The sequence below is a fragment of the Rhinolophus ferrumequinum genome, chromosome 19, assembly GCF_004115265.2.
Source record: "Rhinolophus ferrumequinum isolate MPI-CBG mRhiFer1 chromosome 19, mRhiFer1_v1.p, whole genome shotgun sequence".
Taxonomy (NCBI): domain Eukaryota; kingdom Metazoa; phylum Chordata; class Mammalia; order Chiroptera; family Rhinolophidae; genus Rhinolophus; species Rhinolophus ferrumequinum.
Genome location: NC_046302.1, coordinates 40,723,449 through 40,746,010, shown reverse-complemented (window position 1 = coordinate 40,746,010; position 22,562 = coordinate 40,723,449). Strand labels below are relative to the sequence as shown.

Here is a 22,562-nt window from a genome sequence, read left to right as displayed (position 1 = left end):
GAAGACGAGGTGAGTTCGTCTGCATAAAGCACTTAGAACAGAGCCTGTCTGTAATGAGCACACGACAAATTTAGTGTTACTGTCGCCATTGTTATTCTCTTTGCCTCCTTGTGCCGGTGTGAGCACCTATGAAAGCGGAGCTGGCCTTGTGCCTGGCTACCTTTCTCAGCCTCAACTCATGGATTGTTGAACAATCACCTAGCATTGATAATTGCTGAAAACAGCAAGCGCTTCCAGAAAACGTCAGTAGGTGGCACTGGGAGTGCGGCGGGAAGTTATGTCACAGAATCTTAGTGTTCTGATTGCTAGATCATCTCATCTGTGTTCTGATTTCTGGATCTTATAATCTAGCCCCTCTTTCTGCAGATGAGGAAACTGAGGCCCAGAAGGGTTGAGCTGCTCAGGGCCACAGCTGGCCTGTAACTGAGTCAAGGTAGACTCCAGAAGGCCTGACTTCCGGGCTGGGCTGCCTCCAGCCCACTGACTATGTTGGTAATCAGAAGGCCCCCAGGAGGAAACTAAATTTATCTCAACAGAGATGTAATTCTTTAAAGAGGTGAGAGAAGAAAATGAAGGTGAATCTCAGTGCTAAAACTGGAGTCAAGATTTAGTCATATCAAATGATCTTGGGTGAAGATAAGAAATGAGACAAATAAGAAAAAAGAGCACAGGTGACATTTAAAGTTAAAAAAAAAGAAAGAAAGAAACAGGCATGCTTGGCCCTGACAAGCCAGTGTGTCTATCTTTCTGATCTTCAGAACCATCACTGTGACCAGCTCCCTTTTTCTTCATCCAAATAGCCATCAGAGATCCAGTCCCAAATATAGGTTTTCCAGGGGCTGCTTAATACCCTGGATTTGTCTTCCTTTGCAGCAATGATGATGGTGATGAAATAAAAATAGCTTATCTGATGTCTTAAAATAATTCCATTCCCAGCAAGCCCAGGGTACGAATAGGGAACTAATAACCTGTGAAACCAGTGAAGTGCAGAAAGGAGCCACTGCCTCCTGGAGGGGAGGGGCAGCCACAAGAACCAGTTCCCCAGTGCCTGTCACCCCTGGAAGTCACACTCTCTTCCAATTCGGTAAATCCCAGCAGTGAGGGAGGACAGCCAGGGGCAGTCTGGGGCCCCCTGGAGAGGGCATCCTGTTATAACAAGGGCTGCCCCTGCAACAGAGATGCTTCCAACACAGAGTTACTTTTCCTGTCCTACTATTTTCCTGGTTTAAGGATAAATTGTATTACGCATGGGTGATCTGCCGGGAGGTGGCACGAACTTACCCACATACGCGGAGTTTGGCTTAGATTTTGGAGGGATTCGACATACTCCCCTATGCCCAATCGCAGCCTCTCTAGGAGCCCATGGTCCCCCAAGACCAAAGCTTTTTTCACTTGGTAACTTTCATAGTTTATAGAGTTCTGTTTTGATCTTTACAAATGGGTCTTTTCTATTGTTTCCAAATTTGAAAAGAGAAGCCAGTGGGGAAGGCCCACTCCCGGAATAGCCACAGGAATATGTGTAGCTCTTCTGCTTCCAAAAACGATCTCTCATTTCACATCTTGGGAACTAAGAGAAACCAATATTGCTATTGCTGTTTTCTGTATGGCAAAACGGAAGTAAAGAGAGGGCTGGCCCTTGCCCCTCGTACAGATAGGCTGCTGCAGACAAAGGCGGGTGTTTGGAGCATGTCTTCTCAGGGCAGTGGGGTGACTGTGGGCGAGGAGTGGGGAAGTGGGCTAGGAGAGCACAGGCTCTGGCTGCTCTCAGGCAGGCCTCACCTCTAGGCATGCACTCAAGGTTGCAGAGCTAGGTAGGGTCCGGAGGGTAGGCAGGGCTCAGGTCAGGCTCCAGGAACAGTATCTTCCTTCAGCCACTGGCCACTTCCACCCAAACCTTGCCAAGTTTATAGAGTCCAAAGCGAGACATTATTGAACCTTTCCTCGTGTCCCTGGAAACCTTGCAGGCCCTCTCCACCCAGGTCCCAGGAAACAACAGGAGGCCATCGACACAAAGATTGGCTTTTCTGCTGCCACCTGGCACTTGGGCAGGAAAACCTGGGATGATTACTCACCCCTAGTGGACCTGCCTGGGACAGTGGACACCTGGTTTAACCAGGAAGGGGTGTGTGCAGCTTGGAGTTGGCGGCCAAATGCCCCAGTTGCCGCAGCGTGTCGTGCTCGGAATGGCAAAGTGGGGAGAAGAGCCCGATCTGCTCAGCTTCTCTCACAGGTCCTCTCCTGAACTGCTCCTCGCTAAACACCCTCAGCTTTCTTCTAGAAAGTGATCGTTCCCTTACGTTTCCCCCAAATTCTGTTGGGCCTGAGCCATCAGCACAATTTCCGCCTGCTGTACTTCAGTGGCATAACCACACTTGTCCACCAACAACTCACTGCCTGTCATCTCAAACGCCTTCTCTTGTTCATGGCGTTGGGCTGCCACATCCCATTTCTCAGAGGTCCCAGGAAATCTCCTGGGCAGTTGGGTAGAAAGTGCGGGTGTGAACTAAAGAAACGAGAACAACCATGGAGCACAAAGTGGTGGTTTTGGAAACAGGAAACAGACCAACTCCCAGCTGGCGGGAACCTCGCCTGTTTCTGTCCACAGACAGGCAGGTCCTTAAGCTAGGCAGAGGGGTGGTTGCTAGGTCCTAATTTTCCGTCTCGTAAATGCTATCCCAGGCCTTTTCTGGTGCATGACCTTTACAGTCAACAAGGCTATAGTATTAAAGATCCAGAAGAAAGCTCTCAGATAATTCAGCTGAGCACTTTGACTTTACACATGAAGAAACAGACCCAGGGCCTGTGGGTAGGTGATGAGCCTCGGCCACCAGCTTGTTAGCAACAGAACTCGGAGTTGCCTTCCAGACGCCTGGCTCTCCAGCGCTGCCTTGCTGCCTCCTGCAGTCAGAGACTTGACCTGCTGCTTATTCATGTGTGTGTCTGCGGCCTCCTTGGGAAAGGGGCTCAGCACAGTGGTGTCTACACAGGAGGTTCTCCGTGAATATTTGTTCTTTTATTAATTGACTTAACATTTAGCATTCCTGTGAGCCACGTGGTCTGGGGGGCTTCCTGCTCGGGCCACCAGGTGGCGCTCCCTCCCTGGCCTTTGCCCCCTAATGGTGTGCGTGGAAGGGGAGGGAGAAGCTCCTGTATGGATTTGCTGCTCTTTCATCTGGGAAGAAAGGATGGACCTGCAGTTGGCTGAGTGGTTTTTAATTTACTCATGAGCCTGAGTTCCCTAGCACTGCGCTGGGGCGATTGGGCTGCACAGTCTTCTCATCTCTGTGCGTAATGCCTGGCGTGTTACAGAATTAACACTGTGTCCCTGTGAGGCTGGCGAGGCGAGGGCTATAGCTGCCTCTCTGTGTAGCCCACGCGCCTCCCTGGAGGGTGAGTGTTAGCACCGGAGTGTCAGAGTGTCGTGGCGGCAGCCGCAGGAGTGCGGTGACCCTGTAAGAGAGACCCAGCAGACTCTCCTCGGGGTCTGAAGGGCCAGCCAGTGTGAGGCAGGGAAGGGACACCACCTGGGTTCTAAGCCAAGTGTCAGAGTCAGGCGAGAAGTCTGCACATGTGGGAAACGAGATGGTTAGTGTAAAGTCTCCCTGTGCACCTGCAACAGTGCAGTCACTTTCCTGGCCCTGCCCAGCAATGGCTGTCTCCGAGCCTGGAATTCCTCCCAGGGGCCATTGTATGAAAGTACTAGCTCCTCAGAGGCCCCACCTAGGTAAGTGTAAGCTTTAACCCCTGAGAAGGGAAAGGGGCCAGGCTGTCAGCTCCTCTTAACACAGCCCAGGTCACTTCTGGGTTTGCCAGGAACAATGGAGTGCACAGGACGACGAAAGGTCAACAACCAAAGGCGGTACCTGGGGAGGCCAGGCCTGGCTGAGGGCTGTGGACATTTGCGGGGTGGGGGTTCCTAGTAGGTGCGGCGCCCAGGACAAACCCGTTGGCAGATAAACCCCCCACTGCCTGGCTGGAGGGAGAATGATGCCAGTCAGCAGTAGATCCCGGGAACAGAAGCCATAGAGCCACCTCGAGAAGTGTGCTCACCACTGCCTCCCACGCCCTTCCTTTCCGTCAGACCCCCTGTGAGCAGCTGCAGGGGCTGGGGCCCTTCTTCACGAGGCTGAGCTGGGGAGATGTCACAGCCTGACAGCGGCAGGACAGTTGTTTTTCCCCAGAAGTTAGGAAGAGGTCACTGATCCTGATAGCAGGCCATGTGGCTGCACTCCTGCTCCAAGATTCCTGCCAGGAAAGCTGGGATCCAACCAGCAGGAGGTTCCCCAAGAACAGCTAGGGAGTAGGGGGTGGAGGGCAGAATCCTGGCAGGGTGTGCCGGCCACTCACCACCCAATCCCGCTGGCCTTTGAGTGTCTCTTGTGCTGTGGGGGGCGGGGGGGAACATAGTTAGAGGTGCATGTGACATGCACCACACCTCCAGGAGCTGGCATCGGGTCAACTCTGGGCAACTGGAAAGGGCAAAAGAATTTGCAAGTGGAAGGCATCTGGCCTTCTGTCCAAGTGGAGTCATGCAACCCAGTCCCGAGGTCTAGGGGACAAAGTTTTTATTAGCTGTTTCTTTTTGCAAGACTGCAGTGAGGGCTGGACATGAGATGAGTTAATACTTTTGTGCCCTTAAGAAGTGACAGAAAAGAGGTGCCCATTGGAAAGTAGGCAAAATATGTAGTCTCCTTCCTTCTCATCACTGAGCCAGACATCCCCAGGTGCCACGTGCTGCTCTGGGGACGCAGCACCCCGGGAGGCCACCCTCGCAGCCCTGTCCTGTGAATGCCTGCGTGGTATCTTCAGGTCCCACTGTGCCCTGTTTGCATCTCTCCTGGTTCTCCCTTTCCTTTTCCGAAGAATCACTCTGGTAGAGGGAAGGACGCCATGTGAGAGGCTGTGAGTGCGGGACTCAGCCCGTGCTCCGTGCCGCTGCTGCTCATAGAACTAACTACCCAGTCAGGTGCCACCCTGAGCTGTCTCTGGTGCCACATTTTCTGGCCTGTGATTAGCGAGCCCCCACGTGAGCGCGCATGGTAGTCACTGGAACCTGGGAGACTGGGGGAGAGACGATGTTTGCAGGCAGCCAGTGCTGGCGACAGGAGAGAAAGGAGGGGAACCGGGACTTCCTGAACCTTCCCTTTTCTCGTTTCCAAACCTGGGCTAGAATCACCTCATGTTCCTGGGTTCTCTGCCTGCCTGTCTCTTTCCTCTACACTGGATGCCCTGTGTTTCTGTCCTTTATTTTTAGCAAGACTGAGGATTGGGGTTATTTGAACGAAGATGGAGAACTCGGCTTGGCCTACCAAGGCTTAAAGCAAGTTGCCAGGTCAAATACATGCCTTTCTTCCTGTGTCTGCTTTGTCTGTTCTGCCTGCTCATGTCTGCGCTTCATTGTTTTTCAGCTGGGATGGATGCAAGTGCACAGGGCACAGTTCATGGAGAGGTGCAGGGGGGTGGGGGTAGGCCCTCAGCCAGGCTGGGTGGATGAGGTCAGGGAAGCTGCTTGTTGGGGTCAAGGTGATAGCACCTGGCTCTGGGCTCAAATATATGACCCCACCACCAGTGAGCGAGGTAACGTCTGTCTCCATTTCCTCGCCGGTGGCATGTGGATCAGAACAGACCCTGCCTCAGCAGGTCATTCTAAGGGGTACAGTTACCACAGGTAAAGCTCTTTGCACGTGCCTGGCATGTAGTAAGCACAGGATAAATATGAGCTGCTACTTCTATTGTTATGATGGCTGCTATTCAGTAAGGTCAGGGTCTCTGTCCACCTAGAAGTTTGTTTTATTATAGGGGGGTCCATATGTGAAACCTGGTCATTCCTCAGGGCTATCAGCAGATTAGATGTGGTTGAAGACATAAGTAAACGAATTCATTAGTAAAACAAAGCACAGGCCTGCCTCAGGAGATGTGGCTTCCAGAACCACTTCTGCCAGCAGCTGTGGCCGCAGACTCTCTCTCAGCGTTCTTTCCTGCAGGGTGAGGTGGCTAGCCTGATGTTTGGGCAGAGGTTCTCGGACCTTGCACAGAATCCTGTACTAAGGCACCCACTACAGTCTCCATGGAGAGTAAGAAAGATGTGAGCGCCACTCAGATCAGGAGCTGATCCTTGGGGCAGAGCCCCCAGGCCCCAAGTGTTTCTATTCTACTTCTCTCTTTAAACTTGGAACTGCTGGTGACTGCTTTTAGTGTATTGTAGCCAAGACTGGATGTTATCCAAATATTGTATGTTCTCTGAAATGCTGACTTTATTTCCAAATTATTCTCCCACAGTCCTCACGTTATTGCTTTGCTAGTGCTGCCTGTGATGAGTGCGTGCATCAGTCATTCCTCCATCATTTCTTCATTTGTGTTACTTTGTGGAGAAGCCACTGGGAGCTAAACATTGCTGACCAAGCAATGGAAAATGTGGTTACTTCCATCTGGGAGCTGACAATGTAGATTTCCCCTCTCTCTTGCTTCCTTCTCTCTTGTGACAATTATCTCCCAAACCCCAAAAACGTGATAACCTCTTCACCTCCCTGACTCTGGGGCACCCAGGGGATCCAACAGTTGTCTCTTGGGCACCTCCAGGTTCCTAATTCTATGTACATCTCTGGTCACAATCTTTACATGCATCCCAGGAAGAGACAGGGCTGGGGCTGGGGGGTGAATTTTTCCCACATGGACCATGTCAGGAAGCCTTGATGGTACCTTTCATCCAGCACCTCTTACCTGTCTTTCATGTGAGGTTTACTGGATGAGGAAGTTTATTCGAGTAATCCAGTCCAAGAAGATAGCCCATAGTGGTGTTAGTATTTAACTTCCTAAAAGCGAGGCTATTTAGGAACCTTCATTAAGGTCTTGCCTTCTAGTACCGTGTTTCCCCGAAAATAAGACCTAACTGGAAAATAAGCCCTAGTATGATTTTTCAGGATGACATCCCCTGAACATAAGCCCTAATGTGTCTTTTGGAGCAAAAATTCATATAAGACCCGCTCTTACTTTCGGGGAAACACGGTGTGCTGGAACAGGTGCTTTCCCAGAATTGCCCAGGTATCTGGCACCCCTGGAGGTGGGGCCTTCAGACTCGGAGAGTCTTCTGCGAGTTCTCCCCAACCTTCTCCAGATCTTCTCTAGGTCTCACTGCTTCTTGTCATGACACCACTTGATCTGAAACCTCCCCCTAGATCATTTGCAAATCGTCTTAGTTTCTGTTTGGACTGGGGGAGGAAATGTATATATAAAGTGGGGGTAATAGTGGTAAAGGTAAATAAATAGGAAGGAGGCTGATGGTTTGCCTTTTAAAACCTGTAGAGTCAAATCTAGGGAAAATATGCAAACAATTAGTTCAGTTTAACCAGAGTTTTGTCTTAGATTCTTAGGAGCTTTGGGGTAGATGTGGATGCCTTTATTTAGAAGATACTATGAGAAGTGTACTTCTGCTGATGACATTTTGCCACGGAGACAATTTTTCAATCCCAAACCAACAGACTGTGCTCAAGAATGAAGAACAAGAGAATGAGGGGGGTCAAGAAAAAGGCCCACGAGCAGGGGTGCCATGTTTGGCCCCGGTTTCCCAGGCTCCGAGAGGGCAGGCTGGCCTGCTTGCCTGATGAGCTGCACAGGTCTGGCCCCCTCGGCGTCCATCCTGTTGGGTTCATGCAATTTCTGCTGCTGCTGCTGCTGCTGTTGCTGTGTGCTTGGCTTCTCCCCTGTTGCGTGTCCTTCTGGGGTCTCCCCCTTGGGGCACTGACGCGAGCCTTGCTCTCCTCTCCCTGGTGCAGGCTGCTGGAGGCTCAGCTGCAGGCCCAGAGCCGAGAGCATGAGGAGGAGGTGGAGCAGCTCAAGGCCCAGGTGGAGACCCTGAAGGAGGAGCTGGACAGGCAGCAGCAGACCTTCTGCCAGACGCTGCTGCTCTCCCCGGAGGCCCAGGTGGAGTTCGGCGTCCAGCAGGAGATATCGCGGCTGACCAATGAGAACCTGGTGAGTAGCCATGCCAGGTGGATCCCAGCTCCGGAAGTCACGTTCTGGAAGAAAATGGGACCAGGGATGGCCATTAACCAAATGGACAAGGTTCATGTCCTTGGCTCTATAGCAGGGACAGGGAGTCTAGAAACCTACGGTAAGCAAGGATTTGTGGCGATATCTTAGTCATCATTACAGTATAGGGAACCAACTTCCCCAGAACTTAGCAGCTGGAGACGACTGTCACATTGTGTGGTCCGGAATTGTGGCAGGGCTCAGGGGCACGACCGTCTCTGCTCCACTGAGGCTGGCTGGGCCTGGAGGGTCCGAGTCACCTCAGTCGCACGTCTAGGGCCTCAGAGCTGGCTGCTGTCGTAGGGTCGTCTCTCTCCACACACGGGCTCGTCATTCACTGGCCTGCCCTGAGCTGCTCTGCATGGCAGCTGACCTCTGAGAGGATCAAGGCAAGAGCTGAGCGGCCGCTTCAGACCCAGTCCCACAACGGGCACAGGGTCACTTCTGCCACTGCTGTCGATCAAATCACATGGCTAAGGCAGATTTAGTGGGGGGTAGACTCTTGCTAGGAGGAATCATGGAGGAATTGTTGGTGGCCCTCCTTAGGGACAGTCACCAAAGGAGACCTGGCAGCTGCCAGAGAAATAGAAGGCATTCTGCCTTCAGCTTACAGGTTAGTAGGGGAAGCAACACGCGTGAAAAAGAAGAGAAAGAAGATCATGTTTCTGAACACAATTCTACATGGGATTAACAAGGGTTACAGAAAAAGAAAGAATTGTAGGGAAGGCTGGAGCTGAGGCAGAGGGCAGAAAGGGGTGTCTGCCATGTGGACGGGCAGAGAAGAGGAGGCAGAGGAGGAACGTGGGCACAGGCACCAGGACAGGAGTGTGGGTGGGGGGGTGACACAGGAGGGCCAGGGGCTTTCTGGACCAGGGTGCGCCTGTCGGGAGCAGCAGCGAGTGCCCCAAACCTCCCGGCAGGTTCACACACCAGCAGAGCTTCCAGTCCAGCATTTCCCCTTTATCCTCAGGTGGCCCAGTGCTGGGTGGCCAGTTCACTCCATCCCAAGCGGGGAAGTGGGCCCCTGGACCACAAGTCCCTCAAAAGGACTTATATACAAACGATCGGCCTTCCCCCCATTTGTCTCCCACTCTCTGTCTGCATGTTACTATCTGTCACACATACGTGTGTAAATAGGTGGCTTTAGGGGAAGAAATATACATAGTAAATTACTGAGCTGGCTTCTGCCAGGTAAAGGAGGCAGCACGGGGAGTGCCTTTGCCAGCCCGTGCTCCTGGAGGGGCCGTGGGCCAATGGCGTGGCAGGCGACCACCTTACAAGGGGGGCCGTGCTCTATGAAGGACCTGGACCGGTTCATGGACGGCTTTAGGAATCAGCAGAGCGGGCCCCTCTGCCCAGTGGTGGCCCTGGAGCCTGAGCAGGAGCCTGGGCTGCTGCGCAGATGAGGATGAGGATGATGAGAAGGCTCTGGCTTGTGGCTGATGGGAGATTGCTTCGAGAGTGTGGTCCATCAACTCTCTTATTCCACCTGTCCATTCCTTCCCAGGGCACTGCCTGGCCACCCCAGGCCTTGTGTCTCTGAGGGTTTGGGATGGCAACCTGAGGACACTTGGCCTAGAGAACCATGGGGGTTAGCCAAGGTGCCAGGCAGCCAGAGCTGGAGAAGTTGACCCGTCTCGATTGTGAGAATGAACTCTGACTCACCTGCTTTTTCAGTCCAGACCAGGAAGCACTGAACTGAGTGAGGCTGGGAGGGTGGGGCCGGCCTCCTGGCCAGTCACAGCGCCTGGCCCCCCTCAGGTGGCTGCCTCACACTAAGCTAAACAGTTCTAACCCCTGCCTTCCAGGGTGGGGTCAGGTCTATTCTCACACTGCCCTGTTCTGCTTTTAGGACCTTAAAGAACTGGTAGAAAAGCTGGAAAAGAATGAGAGAAAGCTTAAAAAACAACTGAAGATTTATATGAAGAAAGTCCAGGACCTAGAAGGTAGGGTGTGTGTGTGCGCTCGTGCGTGTGTGTTTTGTGAGGCCCAGGTGTGCGTAACCAAGCCTGAGGGATGGGAATGCCTGCCTGCCTCCCTCTGCACACCCTTCTACTTCACCCCTTTCCTGGTGCCTGTGCCAGGCTAGTCATGTGACTGAGTCATTCAGACCCCACGAGCTCAACCATTCTTGATTTGCCAGAATCTGGACTAATGCCACACAAATACAGTAGGTGTTTAGATGCTTACTCTGAGCTCTGCAGGGCTGGAGAGGGGCAACCAAGACAGCAGCCTGTGGTCCTGCCCTCCAAGGGCTTACAGCGGGAAGAGAATACTTTGTGTTGTGAGGAAAGCTGCACAACGCATTATCTCCAGCCACAGGGGCCTCACCCATGCCATGGAAGGGAGGAAGGAGAGAGGGCAGTGCAGTGGGGACACTTCCAAACTGGAACCTGGCCCAGAGAGTTCAGAGATTTCAGTTGCTCTTTTAGAAACATCTGGAATATTCTCTTCCTCTGACTCTCTGCTGCAAATCTACATGTCATTTCCATCCTTTTGCACATGCCACCTTGCTCGGAACCATCTCGGTCACCTCACCTCCTGTATAACTCCTCACCACCGGGATACACCCCTCACCACCGGGATACACCCCTCACCACCGGGATACACCCCTCACCACCTGTATAACCCCTCACCACCGGAATACACCCCTCACCACCTGTATAACCCCTCACCACCGGGATACACCCCTCACCACCTGTATAACCCCTCACCACCGGGATACACCCCTCACCACCTGTATAACCCCTCACCACCAGGATACACCCCTCACCACCGGGATACACCCCTCACCACCTGAATATACCCCTCACCACCTATATAACCCCTCACCACCGGGATATACCCCTCTCCATCTGTATAACCTCTCACCACCTGAATACACCCCTCACCACCTGTATAACCCCTCACCACCGGGATACACCCCTCACCACCTGTATAACCCCTCACCACCAGGATACACCCCTCACCACCGGGATACACCCCTCACCACCTGAATATACCCCTCACCACCTATATAACCCCTCACCACCGGGATATACCCCTCTCCATCTGTATAACCTCTCACCACCTGAATACACCCCTCACCACCTGTATAACCCCTCACCACCGGGATACACCCCTCACCACCTGAATATACCCCTCACCACCTATATAAACCCTCACCACCGGGATATACCCCTCTCCATCTGTATAACCCCTCACCACCGGGATACACCCCTCACCACCGGGATACACCCCTCACCACCTGAATATACCCCTCACCACCTATATAACCCCTCACCACCGGGATATATCCCTCTCCATCTGTATAACCTCTCACCCCCAGGATACCACCCCCTCTCCACCTGGATACTTCCTCCTGTCATTCTCTGCTCTGGAGCTGCATCCCCAGAGCTCAAGTCCCATCTTTGCTGTCCTAACACTATGTGTCTGTGGAGGGGAGGGACACCTAGCTCCCGTCACAGGTGTCACTTGTTCAGTCACCTTCTTATGTCCACCTGCTGCTCTGGAGGCTCTGAGAGGGCAGGGCTGTCTGTCGTGTTTAGCTTCAGGCCCTCTCTCTCCATTCCTGTCTCCATGCCCGCCCCCGTGCCCCTATTCTTGGGTTTCTGTTTTCTGTTCCTCAGGTTTTCATTCTCTGGGGCACTTAGGTGGTGGCGGCAGTGACTGCTGCTTTTTAAAAAATGTTTTAAATTAAGTATAGTTGGTATACGACATTATTTAATAAATAAACGTATACCATGTTGAAATTGCTCAGTCTTGAAGCTGTATCATCCCTTCCCTGGAATGCTTTCGTGTCCACCTCTTCTGCTCCCCTGTGACCAGCTGTCTCTTTCCTGCTCAGCTGCCCAGACATTAGCTCAGAGTGAGAAGAAGCGCCATGAGCTCAACAGGCAGGTCACCGTCCAACGGAAAGAGAAGGACTTCCAGGGCATGCTGGAATACCACAAGGAAGACGAGGCCCTTCTCATTCGGAACCTGGTGACAGGTCAGGACCTTCTGTGGCACCCACCCCCATCCGCTGCCCTCACTCCTTCTCCCCCCATTCCATTGCCAACCCAACACAACCCGTCTCATAACGCCCTCCTCCCGCCTAACCTTCTGCCTCCACTTGCCCGTCCACCGCTGCAGACACCCCCACGTCCATCTCCTCATTCCCCACTCTGTCCTCCATCTGCCCCCCACACACACACACCCTACCCACTCTCACACTCTCCCTCACACCGTCACCTCACGCTGCTGCATTTCTAATGAGTTCCTGGGTGACGCTGTGGTTTGTGTGGGGGCTGCCCTCTGGGGCGGGCATGCAGCATGGTTTGTCAATTGTACAGGTTCCCTCCCATCTGGTGTTATTCCCCGTGTGGCTTCAACATGCCCATCTTCCCCCTAACTGCGTGCCCGCAGCCACTGCAGAGCCAAGAGGGAGAGTCTTACAGGAGAGAGGCATGGATGAAAAAAAGGAGAGCTTTTTGGTGGTCTGGTTCTCTGGGCCCTGAGCCATTAGCTCCATTCTCTGTGGTGCCTTATTTCTCCCATCTGTAAAATGGGGATGAGAATACTGACCCCCCCTCCTACCCCCACATATGAAATACAACACAGGTGACAGTGTCATGTGAAAGCCACAGAACCTTTCTCAAAAATGAGGAATTCGAAGTAGTAGCTTTGGCAAGGGCATTTGAAGCTCAAGAGGTAAACATCTGTGGGGACAGAGCTCCAGAGAGCAGTTTCCAGGCTCTCGGCCTCACATGGAAAGGTGCTGGCTCGGGTAGTAGATGGCCATCAGCTGTGACTAGTTGGCCATCGGCTGTTACCGGTTAGCCATTGGCCACTGATATAACTGCCGCAGCTACGCTAGCAAGGTGTGGCGTGGTGGAGTGTGGATTGTGGATTGCAGAGAGATGGACTGCAGTTAGCAAGTGAGGTGGGTTGGCAGAGACAAGTGGACGGCGGGTTGCGGATCGTGTGGCTCCTGCAGCCTGTGTCTCCAACCCAGCCGCCAGCGGGGCTTATAGTGGTGTGACTCCCCTACCTGTAGCTCTGGGGGTGTTCCTTTTTGGCCTCACCGTATCCTGCGTTCTTATGCGGGGAGCAGGGCTGAGACCCCACATGCCATCCCGTGTGACAACATCATTTAAGAGAAATTTAAGGTTTTTGAGGTTTCACTCTGCTGAACAGTGGGCCAAGGGCTGAAGGCTATAGGAAGAACGGAGTGTGACGTTGGCCTAGCGCTGATTTTGTTCAGCTCTTGACCTTGGGTATTTTCCATATTTTTATCAGTTATTTTGTTCTTTTTGTAAAGGATAATTTCTCCTACAATCACCCAACAATGAAATGTGGTGTAAATTCATCTCAGACTGTTAAAGAGGCTGCAAGACCGTGTTTAAATGCTGCTAAGAATGAACCTTTCATCTCTAGTGAATGAAACTCAAAGTTCACAGCATAGGGGTAAAAAACCCTAATAATGGAGACTGCGTGTACCTGAAGATGGGTGGCTCCTTCCCACTATCGTCGCTCGGGGGGTCCCTTAGCAGGTCATCTCCCGCTCAGCTGTCTGAGCACAGTGCGCAGTCACCCTTCCTCCAAAAGAGCCCATCCAAACGAATGCCAGAACTGTAGTGACCGCCTCTTAGGTCCCCAGCACTTGCTGGCTGCCAAGGAGGGAGGACTGAGAGAAGTACATGGCCCCTGTCCCCAGGATGCTCAGATGGGCAGGCCGAGCAAGCGACAGGAAATGGACTCGAGTCGCATGCTCTCCGATAGGACATTCCTAGTCAGGAGACGCCATTCGCAATCTGCACATGGGTCAGGCTTGAAGCAAGAAGCTGCAAGTGGGAAGCCTGGGCCTTAAAACATGTTTTTCTGGATAAATATTACTGGGATTCTAATTAAAGCCAAGGGCCAATCTACAGTCATGTGTTGAGCCTACAAGACGCCCAAATGTTAACCATGTACCCAGAGTATTATGGTTTGTAGTTAGCATTTAACCTCAAGGGTTGGATGTATTTGCAGGGACAGTGTAGCTCAAGTACCAAATGGAGATGCTGTCAGCATTCCCCCAGCCCCATCCCAGGATAGCCCTGGCAGAAGATTTGAGAATGTTGCCCCTTTCCCTCCCACAGGCCCACCTGCGGGTGGAGGGGAGGTGGCCGCCCCTCGTGGCCATTCCAGGCCTGGGGCGCTGGGCAGAGGTTGGGGGATGGAGGTAGTGAAGGGTGAGGGCTGGGGATACAGCTGGGGCCACAGTGAGCACACCTGGGGCCTTGTGCCCGCCTGTTCATGTCTGGCATCTTTTCTTAGCACTGGGCTTCTGCCCCTCCTCTGGGCTCTTACCCCCATGCATCGCTCTCAGCCTGGTTTGGCGACTCCCCTGGCTCACTCTGGAATGGAGAGCGGTGTGACAGCCTTTCCCCGGCCTTCCAGGGCTTTGGCAGGAAAGGACCAGGAGGCTGAGGAGTCTGAAGTTCATGGGGAGAGGCACAGGCCCCTCCCAGACCTGCCAGCGCACACCTGGCAGCACACCTGGCAGCGGGAGGATGTAGAAGAGAGAATCGGGATGGAGGGGGCTGGGGTAGTACCTGACCCTGACTGTAGCCAGGGTAGCACTGGCCAAGAGAGGCTGGTGAGACCCATGTCACGTGGGGGCCCTGGGGAGGGGAGAAGCTGGCTGTGGCCAGTCGGCAACTTCTTGATCTATTGGCTCCGAGAATGTCTGGGCAGATGGCCAAATGGGCTAGAGGTTGCTGCAGCCTTCCCAGCCGCCGCGCGCTGGCTCTGTCTTTGGGAAGGTGCGACTTGGCAAGTTCTTCTGGGACTGGGTCAGAGGAGTTTGTGGAGCCAGGGCAGCTTCTCCCCGATTGCTCCCCCGCCCCCATGGGAGGCCATTGTTAGACGAGCTGCGGGAAAATACTGAAAACATTTGGATTTCAGACCGGGGCCCTCCCAGCCCCTGCATCCGTGGTGAATGTAATCCTTGCTGTTTGTTGCTGTTAGAGCTGAAGCCCCAGACGCTGGCAGGCTCGGTGCCCAGCCTTCCCGCTTACATCCTCTACATGTGCATCAGGCACGCAGATTACGTCAACGACGACCTCAGGGTACACTCCTTGCTGACCTCCACCATCAACGGCATTAAGAAAGTCCTCAAGGTGAGTGGCCCACACTGACGGGCGTGCTTTGCGGTGGACTGAGTGAAGCCCACGCCTCGCCGTTGCTTCTGGCCGGGGGTGGCGGTAGCAAGTTCTCCACAGTCTCCAGCGCCGACGGTAAGTGGCAGAAAACTGCAGGAGCAGCAGCTCACCTGTGACTGGGATGCCGAGCGGTTCCCAGAGAAGCATGTTCAGCCTCCAAAATGGCAGGAAGGCCAGAAGTCCAGGATAGACCTCCAGCTGCTGCCTGCTGAGCCTCCAGGGAACCTCAGTGCTTTCGGAAGCCTGCACCAGAGCTGTCAGGAAGACGTCCTGTCTCAGGAGAGTGGGGCTGGCCCTGCCCTGAAGTGACACTCAGGGAACCAACCCAAACACAGGCCCTCACCCTGCTGCCCAGGGTGGTGGCACAGGCAGGGGTGCTGCCATTCACCGACGCCCAAGGGGAGGCAGCCTGAGCCCGGACAGGGTGCTGGCGTGGCTCAGGAACACCACCTAAAGGCACAGGCTCATCCCAGATATACTGGCATCCACTGAAATACCAGGCTGGCCTGCAGGAAGATGAGGTCTGGCCACATAGGGGCCAGGAGGGGGAAGGTCAGAGTTTTTGATGCCTCCAAGCAGGCCCAAGCCCCAGGTGGTATTGCTCTGAGAGACCGTCACCTTCAGTTCTTACACACACTGCCACTTCACGATGCACGCCATCCTCGAAAGCACTGAGTACAAACCAGTCCTGAGGTCCACTGGGCTATGTTGCCTGCTACCCCCCTTTCCCTTCTCTGAGCGTGCCATAGCCAGCCTTCAACTCCTAGCTTCATGCCAGCTTTGTATGAGTAGCTGCACCCCCTTCTCTGCCATGGGCTCCATAGGCACTTTCATCCACTCCTGGCTCTAAACTTACCTGTGCATGCGGGCAACTCTCAGATTTGTGTCTCCTGCCTTGCTGTCTTTCACAAGCTCAGCTGGCGGCCTGTGCCAGCCTAGGTGAGTCGACGGGATGACAGAATATTTCACTGGCATGCTCCCCTCATCTCTCATGTTGGGGACAGATAGTTCAGCACCTTCCAGGTCCACCAGCCCGGTGGTCAGAGTAGAGCCCAGGGCTGCTGGTGTCAAGCCTCATCTGTGGCATCTGGCTTTCTTTCCTTCAGGCATAGAGGCAGCCCTTCGTGTGTACACACGTGTGTGCACCACTGATCAGGGGACCCGAAAGAGGAAAGAGGGGTCTGTGCACATCCCCGATAGTGGAGGAGCAGTGACGCAGCCTCTTGGCAATGGGTCTCATCTCTGTGACTGGCACGTGCCTGCCTGTCACCAGGTGTGCTTAGGGCATGCCAGGTACGAGGGGGATACGTGGATAGAGAGGGACCAGATGACCATTAAACTAGATGGGAACCGCTACTCATCAGGCGGGGTGTCCTGTCTTTCCCCAGAAGCACAATGACGACTTTGAGATGACAACGTTCTGGCTGTCCAATACCTGCCGCCTCCTTCATTGTTTGAAGCAGTACAGCGGGGATGAGGTGAGGTTTTGGATAAGCCCAGTTCCCTCCAGTACATTTAAAGTATTAAAGTGTCCCAAGTCCTCCAGCGTGTAGTCCTCGTTTCCTTGGGCACAGCAGTATGTGTTCCACTTCACAGCACCTCAGACTTGGGCATCCCTGCTTTGTCCAAACATGGTTCTCCTCTACGAAGAGGGTGTGAGGTCCACGGAGCACCCTCTGGGACGTCAGGCTGTGGGCATGCCTTATACCAGGTGGCTAGACGCAACATGAGGTTTCGCTGATCCCGAGGGTGCCCGGAAAGCTCCCTGGATCAAAGAAGTACAATTAGGAAATGAGTTTGCACAACCCACTCGTTTCTGAGAGCACCTGCGACTCTCCAGGGAAACCCTTGTGAAGCAGCCCTAGAAGCGCCCCATTTCAGTGACTGCCGGGAGAAGGCCCACTCGTCTAGTGTGTCAGACTGTCTCCTGAGCCAACCACTTTATCTATTTTGAGGAACACAAAGATGGTCACAAGAAAGGAGGCACAACAGAATCAACTGCATTCATACAAATTGACGCTGAGGCCCAGCTTCGTGCTTCTATCCAAATTTGATTCCGTGGCCTGAGGCCCAACTAACACCATTATTTCATGGTTATTCTGGACCATTAGGGCCCAGCTTTACCTAGAACTCACCAGTCCTATCATTGGTCCCTGAAAGAACTTTTCCCATGCTCTGCATTCAGCGCAGTGGCCTAGTAACATATGACATATTTTCACTCTAGCTTCTCCAGTAAGAGCCCCAACTTGTCCCAAACACTGCCCGCCCCCAGGTTCCTGTAGGTCTCCTTGACTTTCCTTTCTCCCCTTCCTTTCACATTATCTCACTCTCCATCCTTCCCAGGATTAAGACATCGCATAACTCAACCTGGCACAACAATTTTAAAGCTTATCTTTAGTCCATCTTTTGTGCCAGAACCAGTTTTGACAGACTCTTCTCCCTGGGATAAGCAAGTACACGCCACCCCAGTCGGTCTTGTAGAATATCATATACATACAGAGAGCCTGGTAGGGCCCCACAAATAGGATACGGCCAAGTGACTGGCGGCCCAGAAGTCCTGCTGAGCCGGGCATGTCTCTCCCTCTGCAGGGCTTCATGACTCAGAACACCGCCAAGCAGAATGAGCACTGCCTGAAGAACTTTGACCTCACTGAATACCGTCAGGTGCTGAGTGACCTCTCCATTCAGATCTACCAGCAGCTCATTAAAATCGCCGAGGGTGTGTTGCAGCCTATGATAGGTAAGCTGGCAGCAGGAGCTCTCCAGTGCTCATCACAGGGTCTGAAGTGAGGAGATGTGGTGAGCCCTGCTTATCTTTAGGGAACCGGGTATATTGGGCATGGCCTCCAGAAAGCCAGGACCAGCACCACCACCACCACCACCACCACCAATGAAGGTAACTGAGGACGTGTGTGCTCTGTGCCCAAGAAGACTATGAAATTTTCAACACCATCCCATCAAAATGCATAATGCTTGGGCAGTGAGAATTTAGATCATTTTTCTGTATTTCTTTTACTGTAGTGTATTGTATTATTTTTCCCAAAACAAATTTCCATAGGTAATAAATATAAATTCAAAAGTTACAAATCCACATACAGTGAAAAAATATAATCCTTTTGCCCATATATATGCTTTATTCATTAGAAAAGGAAAGTATTAAGTGTGTTCATGTGAAAGAAAACAATAGTAAGCACTCATGTAATAAATATTTATTGAACACTCACTATGTCCAAAGCAGTACATTTGGGCATTTAACATAAATCCAGAACTGAAAAATAAGAGCAGTTATTTTTTAAGGTAAAAGAAACATGACACTCACTGCTCCATACAGGCTGTGGAGGAAACGGTCCCCTGGACTTATATGTAATGCTTTCCCCAGGTTCTTACAACATAAGTAGGTAGGTTCTAAGTGAATTCCAAACAGGACAGACTCCTTCATGCTATCCAGAAATATATTCCTTGTATAAGGTTCATTCCAAATCCTCCTTCCTCTCTGAAAATCTCCTTATGAGGCACCAGTTTATTCTCACCAGACACAGGGAGAACTGGGATACTTCATGATGCAGAATAATGTGATAGGTACTATCACCAGTTCTGGAGTCAGACAGGCCTGGGTTTGAATCCTGGCCCTGCCACTTCCTAGAAGTGGGACTTCGTACCTCCTTATGCTTCAATTTCCTCATCAGTAAATGGACCGTTGGAAGATTAAAATAAATATTGAAATAAGGTCCTCACATGTGGTCAAGTGCCATGCAATAAAGATGACAGAGCAGCTACCCTAATATTAACACAGTCGGTGGCTCATGCAGGAGACCTGTTTTATATCTGCACGAGGATCTCAGGGTGTAGGCCCGGGTCAGTGGCTGGGCCAGGACCACACCCCAGTTGCTCAATTCTCAGCACAGAAGCCAGTACAGACCGAGCTGGTACATCCCGTTCCCTTTATGCCATCACCAAAATATTGAAGTGACAAACTGGATCACAGCTACCTTATTTCAACACCCTAGCAGTTCGATGCTGAATGCTGGTGACTTGTGCGCATGTGAACATCGTACATCTCTGGATGGCATCATTGCCAAATCCCTGAGTATTAGATGACCTGAATGGTCCGAAAACAGATCTTTGGGCAACATGCAAGCTTTGCTCACCATGCTTTTCTTCCAGTTTCAGCCATGTTGGAAAATGAGAGCATTCAGGGTCTATCTGGTGTGAAGCCAACAGGCTACCGGAAGCGCTCCTCCAGCATGGTGGACGGCGAGAACGCGTACTGCCTGGAAGCCGTCATCCGCCAGATGAATTCCTTTCACACAGTCATGTGCGACCAGGGCCTGGACCCCGAGATCATCCTGCAGGTGTTCAAACAGCTCTTCTACATGATCACTGCGGTGACTCTCAACAACCTGCTCCTGCGGAAGGACGTCTGCTCCTGGAGCACGGGCATGCAGCTCAGGTAGGACAGGGGGCCCAACCACCGGGCTGGAGGGCCTGCACACACCAGCCAGCGCTGGAGCGCGACACCTGTCTCCGAAAATGCAGTCCAGATCTCACGGGACGGTCCTTGTCACCAACAGTGTGCAGCTCACATCCATCCCCTTTTTATTTCTTGGTGAAACTCATCAAACACTGAGCTGCTGTGCTGGTAAACAAGTTAGTTCCAAGCTTCGCGAGATTTGTAGACTCTAAGTTACAGATTATAAATACAATGCAGATAGGACAGAGAAAGGAAATCTGAGTTAAGAGCCTGGAAGGTTCACACGGATGTATGTTTGTGAACGTTAAATATTAGTTGTTTTAATTAAATATATTGAATGCCTTCTTTCACCCATTAACTTATACCCACCTGTAGGTACTTCATCTTTTGCTTCTAAGCACCCGTCTAGTCAAAAAGTTACTGAGTGCCAGGCACTTTTCAAGCTTTTGCCCATGTGAGATAATTAAGGTGAGGAGAATAACAGTGGTGGCAGAGAGGCTGCAAAATAAACACAACAGGTGTGCTCATCCCCGCGAAGCAGAAGGACTGGCGCCACACAACTCACTTTTCCCTGTCTAAGGTACAACATAAGTCAGCTTGAGGAATGGCTTCGGGGAAGAAACCTGCACCAGAGTGGAGCAGTTCAAACCATGGAACCTCTGATCCAAGCAGCCCAGCTCTTGCAGTTAAAGAAGAAAACCCCCGAGGACGCTGAGGCCATCTGCTCTCTGTGCACCTCCCTCAGCACCCAGCAGGTACTGTCACTGCACACGCCATCACTCAAGGGACTCAGAGCAAGCCCAGCTTCCATTTCAAATCAGTTCTTGCCAGTGGGTTGTTTTTTTGTTTTGTTTTTTAAGTGTTGCACTTCCAGCCTTTCTATACCCCTTAATGATACAATTCTGAAGTTGCAACTGATGGAATGTTCCTAGATGAATCAAAGACTACTTTGGTCAGTGAAATGAGATGCCACTGTTTTCCAGTAACTTTTTGCTTTCTCTTGCTCACTGAGATAAGGCACATAAATAGCTGAACCCACAACACATCATGCTTAAGTACAAACTTTTTTTAAACACAATGAATTATGGAATGTTTCTCACCTAGAAATTTAATTTTTTTCAGAAATTGGCAGCATCAGGACCTTTGGCATTAAATAAATTGCTTTCTTTACAATTATAATTTTATTATGATCATGTTTTCACTTAGAATCCATTTACATTGTTTTAAATCATTAAGAACCTAAAGGCATTTAAGTGTTCCTTTTCTTTCCCTCCAAAAATTGTATTTATACTAGGACCTGGTTGCAGAGATATTTCAACTGTAGGAAAGATAAGTCCTGTCCACACACAGGCTTCCATCATGAATGTGGCTATTTTAGAAATGAGCCACCACAAGGTGGTCTCATAAAACAAGACCAGCACAAGGAAATCAAACTTTCTAAGTTAAATCACTGTCCAGCACCTAAAGAACACCACAATCCAAACTCAGTATTACGAAATAAATAATTTCCTTACCTCCTCCACTAACTACTAAAAGATGAAATACCAAACTCTTAAGGAAACTGCTTCCTTCTACAAATGCACCAAAATTTTTCAAACTTTTTTTCCTCCCTTTTAAATATATTAAGTTTACTTCTAGAATGCAACTGGCATTGGTTTGTATTTGAGCAGGCTATCCACAAAACAACTGATAGGCAGACAAAGATTATCCTCCATTCAAATAAGAAAAAAGTCTGTTCCTTTATAAGTTATTTGGGGGTGGGGGTGGGACGTAGGGAGGTGTGGTTAAACAAAACCTTTGTTATCTGAGGATTTCATGCAACAGTTTACTGCAATCCTAATTAGTTTATAAGCCATGGAGCATAGAGGAGAGGCAGGGTGGGTATGTAGGAGACAGGAGTGTGGTGATAGAGGGCTCAGATGTACCAGGCAAAGCTTATTAACGCTAGTTTACTAATTGTAGGTGCCTAAATGACAGTCCAGCTCTAATTTGTGAGTCCTTTCTAAAGAGGGCTGGACTCTTATGCCAATGTCATATGTGCTTTAAAATTCAAAAGTTTGCTTATGTTCATTTAGCTCTGTGCTAAACTTTTGTTATCCCAACAGATTGTGAAAATTTTAAACCTTTATACACCCCTGAATGAATTTGAAGAACGGGTAACAGTGGGCTTTATACGAACGATCCAGGTGAGTTTTAAAATATTAATTTTATAAAGTCCTAGTCTAAAACTAATAAAGGCAATTGAAAGTTTAGATTTTTAACCTTCTCTGTATTAATAAAATATTGGTTACATTATATGATGAAAGATCTTACATTCTTTAGGTAAATATGAACCATATCGCTCATGAATAACTTAATTACATATACACGGAAGACTGAACTTTTACCGAACTTTTGTAACCTTTGCCTCTCAGATTTTAGGTACAACCTAAGTCCTATTTCATTTGCCACTAGCATGTTACTGAACTATATAGCACCACATGGAATTAACAAAGTAAGCAGAATATCTACCCTACTCACAAATGGAACTAGAAATATTATTTTTTTTTAAATTTATTGTGGTGACAATTGTTAGTGAAATTACATAGATTTCAGGTGTACAATTCTGTATTACATCATCTATAAATCCCATTGTGTGTTCACCACCCAGAGTCAGTTCTCCTTCCATCACCATATATTTGATCCCCCTTACCCTCATCTCCCACCCCCTACCCTCCTTACCCTCTGGTAACCACTCAACTATTGTCTGTGTCTATGAGTTTTTGTTTCTCATTTGTCTTGTTCTTTTGTTGTTTTTGGTTTATATACCACATATCAGTGAATTCATATGGTTCTCTGCTTTTTCTGTCTGACTTATTTCACTTAGCATCATACTC

General features: G+C 50.8%; 1 protein-coding gene across 2 annotated transcripts in view; it reads left to right on the top strand.

Moving 5' to 3' along the window:
* Positions 1–22,562, top strand: part of MYO5B (myosin VB) — a 317,583-nt gene that overhangs the window by 286,409 nt on the left and 8,612 nt on the right. The window contains exons 30-39 of one of the 2 annotated variants that reach the window (XM_033087341.1): positions 5,255–5,332; positions 7,773–7,971; positions 9,881–9,974; positions 11,876–12,019; positions 15,022–15,173; positions 16,604–16,693; positions 17,805–17,955; positions 19,380–19,665; positions 20,267–20,441; positions 21,792–21,872. In XM_033087341.1, coding sequence (XP_032943232.1) covers positions 5,255–5,332; positions 7,773–7,971; positions 9,881–9,974; positions 11,876–12,019; positions 15,022–15,173; positions 16,604–16,693; positions 17,805–17,955; positions 19,380–19,665; positions 20,267–20,441; positions 21,792–21,872 — 1,450 coding nt within the window. The remainder of the gene's footprint in view (positions 1–5,254; positions 5,333–7,772; positions 7,972–9,880; positions 9,975–11,875; positions 12,020–15,021; positions 15,174–16,603; positions 16,694–17,804; positions 17,956–19,379; positions 19,666–20,266; positions 20,442–21,791; positions 21,873–22,562) is intronic. The other variant, XM_033087342.1, reaches the window with a different exon arrangement.